At 36.3% G+C, this 17,120-nt stretch overlaps 1 protein-coding gene across 6 annotated transcripts in view; it reads right to left on the bottom strand.

The window, feature by feature from the left end:
• chfr (checkpoint with forkhead and ring finger domains, E3 ubiquitin protein ligase) overlaps positions 1-17,120 on the bottom strand; it is a 100,713-nt gene that overhangs the window by 25,720 nt on the left and 57,873 nt on the right. For 5 of the 6 annotated variants that reach the window (XR_011356073.1, XM_069932544.1, XM_069932546.1 and 2 more), the window contains 6 exons: positions 10,233-10,352; positions 7,401-7,484; positions 6,191-6,261; positions 5,881-5,968; positions 1,208-1,315; positions 919-991 (listed from right to left, as the gene is read on the bottom strand). Coding sequence is in view for 5 of the 6 variants with exons in the window: in XM_069932544.1 (XP_069788645.1) it covers positions 919-991; positions 1,208-1,315; positions 5,881-5,968; positions 6,191-6,261; positions 7,401-7,484; positions 10,233-10,352 (544 nt within the window). In the remaining variant the exon portion in view is untranslated. The remainder of the gene's footprint in view (positions 1-918; positions 992-1,207; positions 1,316-5,880; positions 5,969-6,190; positions 6,262-7,400; positions 7,485-10,232; positions 10,353-17,120) is intronic. The other variant, XM_069932545.1, reaches the window with a different exon arrangement.

The raw sequence follows: 17,120 nt of genomic DNA, 5'->3' as shown, positions 1-17,120 counted from the left end.
CCAACTAAAATCAATCCATGATTATTAAACATCTTGTTAAAAGTTACAATATATTAAGCAGCAAAGCACATCTGATAGGCACAAATATCAAGAACTTAAAACTCTCTACATCCCATTAAAATAACCCAAGAACTTTTCCAAGAACAGAGCTTAAAAAAAATTAGAGCATAGAAATTGTTTGGACCAAAGAATGGTCAAGGAGTCAGGTTTAGAGAATTGCCTCTTTGGATGCTAACAAAAGAGATCAAGAAGAAATTCCAGAGCTTAAATCCTAGGCAGCTGAAAGCACTGGCACCAACAATGGGGTCAAGGCCATTTGGGTACACAAGAGATTTGATTTGGAGTTTCAACCCAATCACACTAGAGCCTTTCAAAAAGTTAAAAACATCGTAGTTTACAAATAGAGATACTGAGATTTTGAATCAGATGCCAAATTTCAAACATTAAGGAAGCCAATTAACCACAACTTTTGGATTAGATCCATATTGACCAGCATCCCTGCTGCTACAAAATTTTTGTAAAAGAAAGTGCCTCAACTAAAATAATGTATCCATTTTAGACCAACAGATGATTAAATTTCTGCTCAGGCTCAGCAAAAATCAGTGGTCACAAATTAAAGCCATTCCTGCAGATGCCTTTCATAAATCAGGTCCTTTAGGTCTTTGTTATCAAAACACACATCATTCTTTCTATGTTTCCTGTACTAATTTTTTTTTGGGGGGGGGGGGGGCAAATGGTCCTTGGCAAAATGGAACCTCTATCCTACCCTCAGCAATGCAATGTCACAGCCTCACAGCTTTTATTACTTAAATTACTAATTAACAATAGCAAACTGTCTTGAATTCATGCCAGACATTAAAGCCAACTGGAAGGTGAAGGGCAGCATATTCAAAGGATTAACCTCTGGGTGGTACTTACATAGCATGATGTGCTTTAACTTGTGTTCGACAGTTTCTACCCCAGTAACAGTCTGGACGTGCAGTTACAGATCCTGCAAGATCAATTAATTGCAATTTAACCTACAACATTTTTCAACAATACAATTATTACGAAATCTACCGTTCTGAAGATGTCATGCTGTATTGACATGCCGGGCTTTTATTGAAAACCAGTGCACAAATGGCAGTGTATTTTCAGATGTGTAACAATGGCATAAATACAAAACTGAATTTCTTTCGTCAGTGAAGTGTGATCAAATGGAACTGACCTGGAAGTTCTTCCTTAGGAATGTTTTGCCTGTATTGATAGGCCAGCTCACGGAAGTTATGTAGTCCACAACAGTAACAGAGGACAGCATTTGTTGAGACATTATAATCTGCAATTTTAAAAAAAGTATTGTTAACACAGTTAGACTTTTAAAAAATCCAAGTTCTAAATTGTAGATTACTTTGTTAAATTCAAGTTTTTTTAAAAATCACCAACTTCTTTAGATGCCACAATGGTTAAAAGCATTTTTATCTCAGTCATTATAAAGTCAACACTGAAAAGGAACAAAACAAATTCACTGGGCCAAATCATTCTAATATCAAGTGGATTAAGCAATTAACATTACGAAAGTAATGGGGAAATAAATGGGATTCTTCTTCTTTGGCTTGGCTTCGCGGACGAAGATTTATGGAGGGGGTAAAAGTCCACGTCAGCTGCAGGCTCGTTTGTGGCTGACAAGTCCGATGCGGGACAGGCAGACACGGTTGCAGCGGCTGCAGGGGAAAAATGGTTGGTTGGGGTTGGGTGTTGGGTTTTTCCTCCTTTGCCTTTTGTCAGTGAGGTGGGCTCTGCGGTCTTCTTCAAAGGAGGTTGCTGCCCGCCAAACTGTGAGGCGCCAAGATGCACGGTTTGAGGCGATATCAGCCCACTGGCGGTGGTCAATGTGGCAGGCACCAAGAGATTTCTTTAGGCAGTCCTTGTACCTTTTCTTTGGTGCACCTCTGTCACGGTGGCCAGTGGAGAGCTCGCCATATAACACGATCTTGGGAAGGCGATGGTCCTCCATTCTGGAGACGTGACCCACCCAGCGCAGCTGGATCTTCAGCAGCGTGGACTCGATGCTGTCGACCTCTGCCATCTCGAGTACTTCGACGTTAGGGATGAAAGCGCTCCAATGGATGTTGAGGATGGAGCGGAGACAATGCTGGTGGAAGCGTTCTAGGAGCCGTAGGTGATGCCGGTAGAGGACCCATGATTCGGAGCCGAACAGGAGTGTGGGTATGACAACGGCTCTGTATACGCTTATCTTTGTGAGGTTTTTCAGTTGGTTGTTTTTCCAGACTCTTTTGTGTAGTTTTCCAAAGGCGCTATTTGCCTTGGCGAGTCTGTTGTCTATCTCATTGTCGATCCTTGCATCTGATGATATGGTGCAGCCGAGATAGGTAAACTGGTTGACCGTTTTGAGTTTTGTGTGCCCGATGGAGATGTGGGGGGGCTGGTAGTCATGGTGGGGAGCTGGCTGATGGAGGACCTCAGTTTTCTTCAGGCTGACTTCCAGGCCAAACACTTTGGCAGTTTCCGCAAAGCAGGACGTCAAGCGCTGAAGAGCTGGCTCTGCCACATGGCAGTTTTAATAAAGGCAGTAGAAGAGATTGTAGATTTGCTGGTTCAGAAATTTCAAGATTTCCTTGATTTCAGAACAAATTAGCTAATGTTATTCTCACTGTTCAAAGAATGGGCAAAGGAAGTAGAACTATTGGCTAATTAAGTATGACAACCAATACAGGGCAAATACTAGAATCTATTACTCCATGGTAAAAAGGACACAAATAGAAGCAGGAAGGCTAGTTTCACAATGCCAAGGTGTTTCAAGTGCATAATTACAAGAACCAACAATTTCAATTGGAGACAAAATGCAACATATCCAAGTTTGCTGATAATAGGGGAAAAAGTACAAACAAATTTAGATAATCAATGAAGAAAGGGGCAGATGGGGCAGAGGAGAGGGAGGATTTGGAGGAGGAGGAGCAAAATGAAATCTTCCATATTGGGAGGAAGAATGGATAAGCTGTAATTAGTAGGCAAGAATGTGTCAAACCCACAGGCTTTGCAATCTTTGCACACAAGCCAGCAAACAATTTTTTTTTATAAAAAGGATATGTTATCCCTTACAACAAAGGGGCTGAAGCACAAGGAGGAAATCTGGTTGCAAGCTGACAGGGTTCCAAAGAACACACCTTAATGCTATGAACAGTTTTGGTCATCTTACCCAAGGAAGGGTACTCACATGCCCCAAAGTCAAAAGTACACCAGAATGATTTCTGGGGAAAAGTATAATCAGCTAATCTGCAGAGGATGCAGGAGCACAGGAAGTGAATCCAAGGACACTCAGTTTCTCTGAAGTGACTCCCACTTGTTTCTTTTATTGTTAGGGGTACCGAGCATTGCTCATGAAAACTCTTTGTTTGTCTTATGGCAGACAAAAGTTGAGGTATATCATGTACATTACATTTTTATGTATTAATACATACAACAAAAGGGACCTTGAACCTTGGACTTCAAGAACATTTGATAGGGCACTGAGATACTAGGTTCCCTGGTCAGATATTTAACACCAGGATAACAGATCGGCTGAAATGGCTCTGGAGGACTGTGAATCAATTGAAACTCATGAACTAAAAATTCATTACGTACATTCAAGGGATAATGTAAAATTTCAGACACAATCTTTTTTTTAAATATTTTATTTATTGAAACCATGATGCATACATTAAAAAATCATATACAATAATAGATAAAACAGGAAATTATACAGGTATATTATACAGACCAACCCCCTACAACTCCCCAACCAACCCCATCCCCCACTAACCTATCTCCCAAAGAAAAGAAAGAAAGAAAAGTGATTAACCATAATAACAAATTTCATTAAATAATTACCATGGATTAGCCAGGGAATTCAGAAATTCAAACCCATATAATCTAAATAAAGGTTCAAAGTTTTACAATAAAAAATATAATCATCACATAATGTTATTTTCTCCAACGAAATACAAGACCTCAATTCCATGCCATTCTCTGTATACTCAAATCAGTCTCATTTTTCCAAGTAATTGTTAAATATTTTCTACCTACAGCTAATGCTAGTCTCAAAAATGTAATTTGAAATCTATTTTATCTTAATTCTAAACTTAACCTCTTAATATTACCCCCAACAAAAATACTAAAGAATCCAATGAAAGTTTCACTTTCAAAATAACTTCTAAAAATTCCTTAAGTCTATTCCAAAAAGGTTTTACTATTTTACATAACCAAGAAGAATGTAAAAAAGAACCAACTTCCTTCTGACATTGAAAACATAAATCTGAAGAAATTAAATTATATCTTCTTAATTTTTCCGGAGTTAAATATAATTGATGAATAAAATCAATGAACTAACCGATACCAAACATTTATAAGAACTAACTGATACCTAACATTTATAATTTTAGTCATACTATCCTTATATAAATTCATCCAATCATCTTGATGAATAAGTATTCCTAAATCCTTTTCCCATTTCAACCTATATTTATGCATATCCAATTTAGGCATTTTATTCTGTAATAAATAATACATCTCACCCTCTGTAAGTAAAATTTCAAACTTAGATCGTCTTGGTAATTGTAAAGTATAACCAAAATTATCCAATAATAAAGCTTTAATTTGATAATAAGAAAAAAGAGTATTTGAAGGATTCTATTTCTTTCCTTCTTTGAAAAAAAATAAAATAACCCTCTTCATAACAATCTTGTACATATTTAATACTCTTTTGATCCCATAACTTCAAAAGTTGATTATTAAGTGTAAAGGGAACAAGCTTATTTTGATACAAAGGAGTTTTGCCTGAAATCTTCCCTTGAGTACCTATAACTTCATTTATTTTATACCATAATTCAATTAAATGTTTTAAAATAGGAAATTATAATTACTCAATAACAGAATTCCATCTAGAACTGATCTATCTTCTTCTCACCAACTTGAGATAATTCAATATTAGCCCATATTATTGACTTATCCAAATCAAACATTCTCTTAATAAATTTCAACTGTGCCGCATCATAATAATTTTGAAAACTCGGAAGTTGTAAACCACCTAATTCGCATTTCCAAGTTAATTTTTGTAAAGATACCCCTGCTATTTTGTCCTTCCATAAAAATTTTCTCACCATGGAATTCAAATTCTTTAAAAAATTTTTAGGAACCTTACAAGGAATTGATTGAAATAAATACTGAATCCTATGAAAAATATTCATTTTAATACAATTAACTCCTATTAATGTAATCAGTAAACCTTTCCATCGATTCAAATAGTCTTTAATTTTAGAAAGTAGCAGTAAATAATTTAATTTATATAAATGACTATAATTACTATCTACCTTAACACCAAAATACTTAATTTGATTTGACCATCTAAATTTAACAATATACTTACAAGGAGAATATATTGCCGCTAATGGCATAATCTCATTTTTTACCCAATTAATTTTATAGCCTAATATTTCACCATACAAACTTAATGAATGAGAGTATTGTGCTACAAGTCCCCTCCACTTCTACTCCTTTCATATATCACTTGGAGAAAACACTTCTGTTCAATTTTTTTTTATTTTTTAGAAGTTTTAGATTGCATTTCTGAGATTTGACTGTAAAATCCAGGTTAATACTTCAGTGTAACACTAAGGGAATTTCTTTTAGATGAGATGTTAAACAAGATTTATTTCACGGGTACATTTAAAAGATGCCACAAAACATACTCTGACCAATATTCACCCCTCATTATATTGATATTTGTGGTACCTCAAGGAGTTTAAAACTGCCCTTTTTTTCCTCCCATACTTTATTACAGTGAGTACATCTCTCTGCCTTCAAATGTCAACATGTCTTTAATGTTTCAATTGTAATTAAACATACCTGTCAGAACAAATATTCCTCTCTGAAGAGCAAGAAGACTTTCCTGCAGCATTTCTTTCCAAGTAAGGCCTCTAGATGCAAGGTAGTTCTGAAAAATATTAAGACACAAAGATTAGTTAAACAACAATATACAAGGGGATCTGTCATCCAGTTCAACTTTATATCTGCACCAGTTCTAATAATTTAATGGGTTAATGTGAACAGAAGGGAGGACAATTCTTTGTATTATGACGACAATTTTTTTTTTAAAAAGGGAAATGGTTGGGTTAAAGCATTCAGAAGAAAATTTAAAGACTTATTTACAAATTACCTTCAGGATATCAGATTCAAACGTGTTGTTATTTAATATTCCATCCAAACATTTTTCACCAAAATTTACATCTGCCAAAAAAAATTACATTATTAATTCGATCTATCTTGCAAAGTTGAAAGCAAAATGATATTGACTCATTTAGGGTGCCCTTCAGACACTGGAGTAAAAAGGAAAAACCCTGCGTCAATTTTGTAAATAGGACAGGTCAATAATTGTGCATCATCTTTATTTCTTTTTTGGGGGGGGAGAAGGAGGGAAGGAATAGGAAGAAGGGAGAAAGACAAACACACGGGACTAACTGTACCTTCTGTTATATTAAAATCACATGGAAAAGGTTTTTCAAAACAATTATAGTTGCAAGGTGTACAAGACAATATGGAATCCCAGATTCCTGACAATCAGTTAAAGACTTGGAAACGTCACTGGAATCAAAATGCTGTCATGTTATTCTACTATGCAGAATCTGAACATCACATAATGCCCATCCTTCATTGTTCTTGAACAACTACAGCTCTTCTGGTGAGAAGATTCCCACAGTATGGTTGAGTAGGGAGCTATTGGATTTGGACCCAGTAACAATGAAGCAAAGGCCAAATAGTGCAAAGTTAAAATGGTGCAGAAGTTGGGAGGCAGCCTGCAAGTGGTGGTGCTCCCATGCATTTGCTGCCTTTGACATTTTCTGGTGGTGGGGATCACAGGTTTGGGAGACGGTCGAAATGACCTTGGCTTGTACCTTCAATGTATTTTCCAGATAGTACATACTGCAGCCATTGCGTCAATAATGGAGAAAATTTATTTTGAGGTTGCTGGATGGGGACCAATCAAGTGGGCTGCTTTGTCTTTCCTAGCAGAAAGCTTCCTGAGTCGTTGGAGCTGAATTCATATAACCTTGGACAGTGCTCCATCACACCTGATTTGTCTCTTGTAGAGAGCGGAAATACTTTGGGGTGTCACGAGAAGAATCACTGCTGGAGCTGCAGGATTTATGTTGCTGGCCCAGTAGATTATAGCCAATGGTGACCCTCAGAATTCTTGTGATGCCCATGACTGAATGTTGTCTAGTTCTTACCAGGGTCATCTGCCGACTAAAGTTTATCAACTTGTGACTGTGTCAAATTACAAACCAAAAATTAAGTGAAATATTTAGCCCATTTGACTACAATCACAAAGAATCCCAAGAACAAAAACAGAAAATGTTTATTTTTACCACAAAATCTTGCCAAGCATCCAGAGCACCCTACTCGAGAGCATCCCCAGTACATGTGACAGAAAGGTCGCAAACAAACTGTGCCTGCAGTGAAGGAGGAAAGGCAAACACACAATATTTCAATGTTGTCTATCTGCTAGACTGTTGAACCACAATGTCAAAAAAAAAGCTAGAAAGAGCACTTGCATAGCTAAACATGTAGTTGTGTGGAGTGAGGCTCATCATTACTCTCAATGTATTTCAATGAACAATTTTGCACAAATTGATTTGCATTGTGTTGGTTTGCATTTTTGATTTTAAAGAAAATGGTTGACATGATTGTGCTATGTCCTGTCATGGATCACAAATTTCCAATGACTTTAAATGAGAAATACATAATGAAATGTACGGTAGATTAGACAACGTCAATATTACACATCATTAATAAAACCGAACTAAAGCTTCAAATGAAACAAGATTAAGACTTTTATTGCCAAAATGATAAAATTATAGGACCATGGGGATAAAACAAATCACGAAGACAGCTCTTTTACAAGCTGCTACAGGCACTGTGCACCAGTTTTCTCCTGTATTACACTGAATAGGTCTATCAATAGAAAAGCCAAATTACAGATAATTTGTTTCAATGACCCATCATCAGTTGTCCTTTTTAGCACTTAGGGTTTATTGCATTTTGATTGTGAAAATTATTTTGTTTATTCCTCAACTTCAGATAGTTGATGAAATAATCATATATTTGTGAGTGGAAGTCGTGAGCAAATTGCCAATTGGTTCGAGTTGATAACAACTGCAGAAGTGATAAAGTAGTGCAGCTTGGAGAACTGCTGCTCCAGAGCCTTACCGATTTATGTTTGATATCTCCAGTGGTGTGGATCTTACACATTTGCAGTCTAATCCTCTGGATGGTCCCAAGTGCCAAAAGACATGAAGTTTGGGAAGTAATAAGTCACTGTGTAAATTACCCTTTGTGTGTTGAATACAGCAAAATCCACAATACTCTAAAAATCAAACAACCAGCAACCAAAGCAATTGGCAAAAAAGAAACAAGGAAATTAATTAATTTAAAAAAGTAAGACAAATAAAACTTTAAATAAAAGTTTAAAATTGTAAATGTTCTCCGAAGCAACACACAACCCCTTGGTGAAGATGGGAGTAAACATTTAGCCAGCAGAGGGCCCCAATCATATCCCACCCATAGTAGCTGTTTTGAATAAAGTTGCATTTGAATAAAATGGCAGCATCCAGAATGAGGAGACATCTAATGGCACTCACTGCTGGGCTAACTCTCCAAAAGTGTCTCCCTATCTTTGCCTAGTAAGAGTCTTTATCAATATTAAGTATATTAGTAAGGTTTTATCTGTAAACTTGGGGGGGGGATAATGATGACAGTATAGTTAGCGCCACACTTTTACAGCACGAGAGATCAAGGCTCAAATTTAAATAGAAATTTTGTAAATTGTGGGAATTACCTGATTCAAGTGAACTTTACATAATTAAGGACGACAATACTAACTTTTTTCCCAAGTTACATTTTCAAAACATTACGAAATGGGTTTGATTGAGAAAGGTACGCACAATTTATACTATTGTGGTGGCGCAGTCACTCAGGGTGAACCAGCCCCGCTTGTAACGCCACGTGGCGGGGCAGCCCTGGGAAGATGGCGCCGTCGGGGGTTTCTTCCTCACTCAAACCTCCCACGTGGCGCGCAGCCCAGGCAGCGATTGTGATGTCATCACGCATGTGGTGACTGAACCAACTCTGCCCTTAAAGGGGCACGTGCCAAATTCAAATAAAACAGTCGTCAACGACCCTCAGCGTGGCGGCAGTGCTTCTTACTCTGCTCACCCGCCACACTATGTATGTTTAAGGTATTATTTGAGAAGTACGAATGATGTATCTTTTCTTATATTTCACCCCATGTATTAGATTAATATGTGTATTTTTTTATTAAACTCAATAGAGACATTTTAAAAAGAAATTACATTACATTTCACACTCTTTTAAACTGTTTATTTTTAATACAGGTGTATTAATTGGGCATTGCAAAGAGTATGTCTCGGGCAATTAGAAAACTTGCAAATCCAGCATCCACAATCCCCATAGGTACCAGATACTGGAGATTTTACTGTTGGAGAATATGAAGCAAGTTGATGGGAACATTGGAAAAATCAAGTAGGATTAGTGAAAAAAAATTGCAAATAGATATTTAATTGCTGATTATGGACAAGGTGGGTTGAAAGGTCTGTTTCTCTGCTGTCCAGCCATGACCATACCAAGAGTGCTAAAAGTCAGATTTGGTGTAGCGGGGGAGGGACAGTGTGACCAGGAAAGAATTTGTGTCAGGAACTAAGCACAAAGGCATTTGTCTTCTATTTATGTTCTCTGTGAATGATGCATCTCCCAGAATGCTCTGGGTTCCAGAAATGCAGTTTGGTAAGTTAATTTGCTATTGTGAATTATTCCTAGGATGGGCAAATGGTAGAATATAGGAGGCGATGAGAATGTATGGAGAAATTTTAAAAATGAGATTAGTGTAGCATATTGACTGTAAAAGGGCTAGATGGCCTGGATTTTGACAAATGTGTTCAGGAAAGTTTTCTGTATCAATGTATGAAGGAACCAACTACAGAGAGTGCAATACTGGATCTCCCATTAGGAAACTAGACAAGACAGGTGTCAGAAGTATGCACAGGGGAACCCCATCTGCAACTAGATCCTTGACTTTCTCATCGGAAGAAAGTCAATTCCTGACTTAATTCCCTTTTCTAGGGAAATGGGATAAATCTGCCACTGCAAACAAGAATCAATGACACTGTAGACTATCCACGTACATTGTTGAGGTGTGATAGTTGGGTTCTGTTCACGTTCCGCTCTCCGATCAGGCATCGGTTGAAAACAGCAAGTGCAAATTGTATGAGGACCCCGAACAGGGCAGGTATACTCTTGGACTGCTTTTTGAAATAAATAGAACATGAGAAATAATGGAGCTAGTTAGAGTGACCAGACATTAATTAATTACACCAAAAATTAATATCCAAGCACATATGATCATTTTGACTGTTGAATATTACCAAAATACAGGTACACGATCCTTTATCCAGACATCTAAAATCCGGAAAGCTCCAAAATCTGGCAAGTGGGGACTGGCGGTCAGGGGAGGCGGCCGAGGGACCAGCGGTCGGGGGAGATGTCCGGGTGGCGAGGGACCTGTGGTCAGGGGAGATGGCTGGAAAGGGGTGGGGGTGGATAATGCAGCACAATTCGGGTGGGCTTTCCAAAATCCGGAAAAATCTGAAATTCGGAACACACTGTCCCCCAAGGGTTCCGGATAAAGGATCGTGTACCTGTACTTCCATATTATATTTTATTAATTTCAGTCCAAGTGCACAAATAACAAAAAGTAAATTGCTACAAACATAATGGTACTAAAATGAGACAGTATTAATAATTAATGACATATTAAGCACATTTATAAATCAGATTGCTACTCCAATATGGAACTCTTACTAAACGTCCAACCCTTCTACTATTCTTAATGCATTCAAAATAATTAATGTGTTTGAGACAAGTAACAGTAAAAAGTTGCTTTCACAGAAGTAGTCACAAGTAGGGACCCACTGAGAATGGATAGGAAGTTCATCGCAGAAGGGATGTCAGAATGGATGCTTCTCCAGAAAATGACAATGGTGGAGAGATTGATATTTCATTCTAAAATGGGTGCTACAAATGAGATGAAACTGGTGAGTTCAGACACATCTACCATGCTGTATTTTTCACCACTTTTCATTTGCTGTTTCAATATCTTAGCCGTTCCTTCTGTAACTGCCCCTTTATTGGTATTGGGCTGGAGATGGCAATTAGTCAATCACCACAGTAAAGAACACAAAATAGAAGCTCAGCAGATCAAACAGTGTCCTTTATGTAGCAACAGCAAAGATACAGAACCAACATATCGGGCTTGAGCTCTTCATCAACATCTACAGACTTGCTGAATATGTAGATATTTCCAGCATCTACAAATTCCACAAGTATCTTGACATATTAGGCAAAAGTTTGGCTTATCAAAACTCAAACCTCTGTCTCCTTTGACATCAGATTTGAATTTGCATTGTTTTCCAGTGTATGAAATTCAATTTTTCTTTTTAGATGTTTTGTTACTAAGCATTACTATTTCAATTCCCATCTCCTCTAAGGAATTATATTACATAAAAAGTCCAGCACAGTAATTGACCCAATTGGTACACCATCCCCCATCCAACTTTTATCAGCCTTTGTTCTACTCCTATCTCTGACACACGTGTAAATTTTAGGACAAACTTTCTTTCCATTAACTAAAGTTAATCCATGGTCAATATGATAGATGAAATCACAGTAAAGAATAAGTTACCCATTTTAAGGTCCAAAGTTGTGGGCATTTCTGGTTGCCACATTGTAGGAAGGATGTGGAGGCTTTGGAAAGGGTACAGAAAAGATTAACTAGGATGTACCCCAGATTAGAGACTATGAGCCAAAAGGAAAGGCTGGACTTAATTCATTTTCTCAACACTGTTGGAGATTGAGGGCTGACCTGATAAAGTTTATACAATTATGAGATGTGTTGAAAAGTTAGACAGTTGGTTTCCTTTTTTATGACTTTTGAACAAATGAATGAGAAATATGAAATACCAAATAATACAATTTTTTCATACTTAACAACTTAAAATACATCTAAAAGGGAAATTAGGTGCGAGTTTACGACGACTGGAACAAAGTCAATTTGAATATTTAATTACAGATACATTTTATTGAGAAATTTATTATAAATATGTATATAAAATTACAAGATACTATGGAGAAAAAAAGAACTATATAAATCAAAACAAGATGGGGAAAAAGATTTAAATATACAAATTCAAGAAGTTTGGTCAAGACTGCACCAAGAGAGAGTAATAAATACAATTAATGTTAGTTATCAAATGGTACAGTATATTTTTTTTCATCAATTGTATTATACTCCCATATAAAAGGATTAAACTCAAATTATTCTGATAAATGTTTTAGATGTAACAAGGAAGTAGGGACCTTTGTACACTCAGTTTGGTCCTGTGTTAAAGTGGAAAAAGAAAAAGTTATGAATTTGAAATTGGATAAATATAAAAAAAATTAATATAACAATAGCAGTAGCAAAAAATGTGTAGCTGTGACATGGAAAACAGAAAATTTTATAATGATGGAACACTGAAATACAAAATTGTGCACCATTAGAAAACATTACTTATAATTTAAGGAATCAGATTGGGAATTTTTATAAGATTTGGGAACTATAGATATTGAATTTGTTACTAAAAACCCATCCACATCATCCATTCCTCTCAATGCATAACCCTTATTTGAAGGAGTGGGACTTAAAAGGTTTGGGATTAATTGAAGTTTGTTTTGAGGCAGGTTTATTTATTTCATTTGATAGACTTAGGGAGAAGTTTGGAATATCACAAAACACATTATTTGCTTATTATCAAATATGGGATTTTTAGAAATTTTTCACACTGTGAATCATGTCAACCAAAGTATGTATAAATGTTTTTCATTAAATTTACACAGTGACCTTTTCTCCTCCCTTTCCCTCCCTCCCCTCTACCCACCACCCCCCCCCCCCCAAAACCCACTGGTATTCAACATATATACAATAAAACCATAAAACAATATCTTCACACCAAGGAAAATAAACAAGAAAAATGCATCGTCTATTTATTACACACTGAATCTAGTCATTTTGTCTTCTTATCATTTTCATCTTAGGGGATGGAGGTCCTAGGCATGCTCTCTCTGATATGTTCTATGTATGGTTCCCAAATTTGTTCAAACATTGTGACTTTATTTTTTTTAATTATATGTTATTTTTTCCAATGGAATACATTTATTCATTTCCATGTACCATTGCTGTATTCTCATGCTCTCTTCCATTTTCCAAGTTGACATACATTTTTTTGCTACTACTAAGGCTATCATAATGAATTTTTTTTTGTGCTTTATCCAATTTGAGGCCTAATTCTTTACTTCTTATGTTATTTAAAAAAAATCTCTGGTTTTTTTTGGTATGCTATTTTTTGTAATTTTATTTAGTATCTAATTTAGTTCTTCCCAAAACATATACACCTTCGCACATGTCCAAGTTGCATGTAATGTTGTTCCCATTTCCTTCCCACAGCAAAAACATCTATCTGATAATGTTGAGTCGCATTTTTATAATTTTTGAGGAGTAATATATACCCGGTATAACCAATTATACTGTATCATACATAATCTTGTGTTTATTTGATGATATGCAAACATTGTACTTTGAGTTATTCCATATTTGTCCTTCAACTGTTCAAATGTTAATAAATTATTTCCCAAAAAACAATTTTCTATTTTCTTTTTTTTTTTATTTTATTTTTCACACCATAAATCACATTAGCCATGATATACACTATTTCTTTTTCACACATATACAGTGACTTTTTCTCCCCCCCCTTTCCTCCCAAACCACCCCCCCCACCCCCCCCTCTCATCCATTTTAGGTATACAATCTAGGTTGCATTAAGCCAGTCAGACAATGTTGTCATTCAACAAAATTACACCAGAAATTCTACTGAGTCCATTCTTTTCTTTCCTTCTCCTTCCATCAACTTAGGTAATGTTTGTCCCCGGTAGGTTTTCGCTATTGTATTTAATGTAAGGCTCCTATACTTGTTCGAATATTTCAATATTATTTCTTAACCTATATGTTATTTTTTCTAATGGAATACATTTATTCATTTAAATTTAGTAGTTTCTTCCTTTTAATTTGGTTATGTATTCCATTAATATTTAAAGACATATAGTTCAGCGTAGCCCTTTTATATTTTGTTTATCTTCTCTTTCCGTTTTTCCATCATTACCTTTCCTCCTTTTCCATTTCTGTTTTCTTATTTTCAACTCTTTATAAGACAACATTCCTACAACATCCAATATTTTCCTTATTCTCCTATTTCTATCTTATTTATCCCCAATCTCCCCTTCACCTCCTGAGTTGTCCTTTATCCCTTGTCGGACAACCACATCTCCCCTCTCCATTTGGATTTGCGAATCCACTCGCAAGCGTCAACTGATTTTGCAGTGACCGCTATTTCCCCCCACCCTGCCTCCCCCAGAAAAGATTTCACTTTTCATATGTCACAAAGGTCACTCTTTTAATTCCCTCCTTATTCTCTCTATTCCATTACCTTCCCTTATTAATTCTTGTCTATATATCTATATTTTCCTCTAAGTACAGATACATTCATGTATGCTCATTGTCTCTATTCACTCTTATACCTCTTTACCCGCATACATATCAATCGTGATCATTTTTACTCTCATTACCCGTCTTCATCCCTCAGTCTATTTTTGTCTTTACCCACATACATATCAATCGTGATCATTTTAACTCTCATTACCCGTCTTCCTCCCTCAGTCTATTTTTGTAATTGTTCTGCAAATTTTCGTGCTTCTTCTGGATCCGAGAATAGTCTGTTTTGTTGTCCTGGAATAAATATTTTCAATACCGCTGGATGCTTTAGTATAAATTTATACCCTTTCTTCCATAAAATCACCTTTGCTGTATTGAACTCTTTTCTCTTCTTTAGGAGTTCAAAACTTATATCTGGATAAATGAAGATTTTTTGCCCTTTATACTCCAGTGGTTTGTTGCCCTCTCTTACTTTTTCCATTGTCTTCTCCAGTACCTTTTCTCTTGTAGTATATCTTAGGAATTTTACTACAATAGATCTTGGTTTTTGTTGTGGTTGTGGTTTAGAGGCCAATACTCTATGTGCCCTTTCTATTTCCAATTCTTGCTGTAGTTCTGGACATCCTAGGGTCTTAGGGATCCACTCTTTTATAAACTCCCTCATATTCTTGCCTTCTTCATCTTCCTTAAGGCCCACTATCTTTATGTTGTTTCTTCTGTTATGGTTTTCCATTGTATCTATTTTTTGAGCTAGTAGTTCTTGTGTCTCTTTAGTTTTTTTATTAGATTCCTCCAATTTCTTTTTTAAGTCTTCTACCTCCCTTTCTGCTGCTACTGCCCGCTCTTCCATCTTGTCCATTTTCTTTCCCATTTCTGTTAAGGTCATCTCCATTTTATTTATTTTCTCTTCTGTGTTGTTTATTCTTTTTCTTAAATCCTTAAATTCCTGTGTTTGCCATTCTTTAAATGACTCCATGTATCCTTTAATAAGAGCAAGTATATCCTTTACCTTGCCTTTCTTTTCTTCTTCTATTTCACCATACTCTTCCTCTTCTTCTTCCTCTGGGTTGACCATCTGTTGTTTCTTTGTTGCCCTTTCCTCCTCTTCTTTCTTGTTTCTATTGTCTTCTGTGGTCTCTTCTTGCTGCAGGTGTTCTGCAGCTGTCGTTGCCGGCTGTGGAGATCGACTCCCCAGCTGGTCCCCCCTCCCGTCGGTGTGTTTTTTTTCATGCACGGTTGCGCACTTTTACTCGGCTCTGCGAGCCATTTTTGTAGTCCATTATTTACCGACCTGAGGGAGCGGGTTTCTCTCTCCGCAGCGGGCCTCTTCGGACAGGTAAGGCCTTCACCTTTTTCCTCCTTTGTCTTCTCTTCCTCTCTTCTTACCGTTGCTTTCGATTTTTCTTTTTTTGTCGCCATCTTCTTTCCACCTTTATACTCACTTTTCTGTAACTTTTATTTCTGTGCCTTTGTGTTTTCTCTTGTTTTTCCCGACTTTTCTGGAGAGGGCTGGAGTTCACCGTCCGGCCACTACTCCATCACGTGACTCCTCCCAACAATTTTCTATTTTCTTGATTCCTTTTCTCTCCCATTCTCTAAAGGAAAGGTTATCTATTGTAAAAGGGATTAGTGGATTTTGCATCAATAACATTTTTGGTATTTGGTAATTCATTTTTTTTTCCTTTCTACGTGTTTTTTTCTTCAATATATTAAATAAATGATGCAATACTGGTGAGCTGTTATATTGCACCAGCTTTTCATCCCACTTATAAAGTATATATACTTATAAAGTACCTTCTCACTTATTTTATCTAGTTCTATCTTAGTCCAGTCTGGTTTTTCCCTTGTCTGATACAAATCTGATAAATACCTTAATTGGGCGGCTCTATAATAATTTCTAAAATTTGGTAACTGCAAACTACCTTGATTATACCTCTGTTAATTTATCTAATGCTACCCTTGGTTTCTTCCCTTTCCACAAGAATTTCCTTATTGTTCTTTTAAGTTCATTAAAAAAAAATTCTGTTAAGGGAATTGGTAACATTGAAAAAAATAAGTATTGTATCCTTGGGAACACGTTCATTTTAATGCAGCTCACCCTCCCTATCAACATTAACGGCAGTTCTTTCCAATGTTTTAAGTCTTCCTGCAATTTCTTGATTAGTGGCTGATAATTTATTTTGTACAAGTGGCTTAAATTATTATCTAACCTGATCCCTAGGAATCGGATTGCGTGTGCTTGCCATTTAAATGGTGCTTCTTTTCTAAATTCTGTATAATCTGCATTACTCATTGGCATCACTTCACTTTTATTTGCTCTTGTACCCCGATATTTCTCCATATTCCTTCAATTTCTTATGTAATTCTTTTATTGTTATCTCTGGTTCTGTTAACTATACTATAATGTCGTCTGCAAATAAGCTAATTTTATACTCCTCCTCCTATATTTTTATCCCTTTTATTTTATTTTCTATTCTTATCAGTTCTGCCA

Source organism: Narcine bancroftii, chromosome 4, assembly GCF_036971445.1.
Source record: "Narcine bancroftii isolate sNarBan1 chromosome 4, sNarBan1.hap1, whole genome shotgun sequence".
Classification (NCBI taxonomy): Eukaryota; Metazoa; Chordata; class Chondrichthyes; order Torpediniformes; family Narcinidae; genus Narcine; species Narcine bancroftii.
The sequence above is the reverse complement of the archived record's forward strand: the minus strand, read 5'-3'. Positions and strand labels throughout refer to the sequence as shown.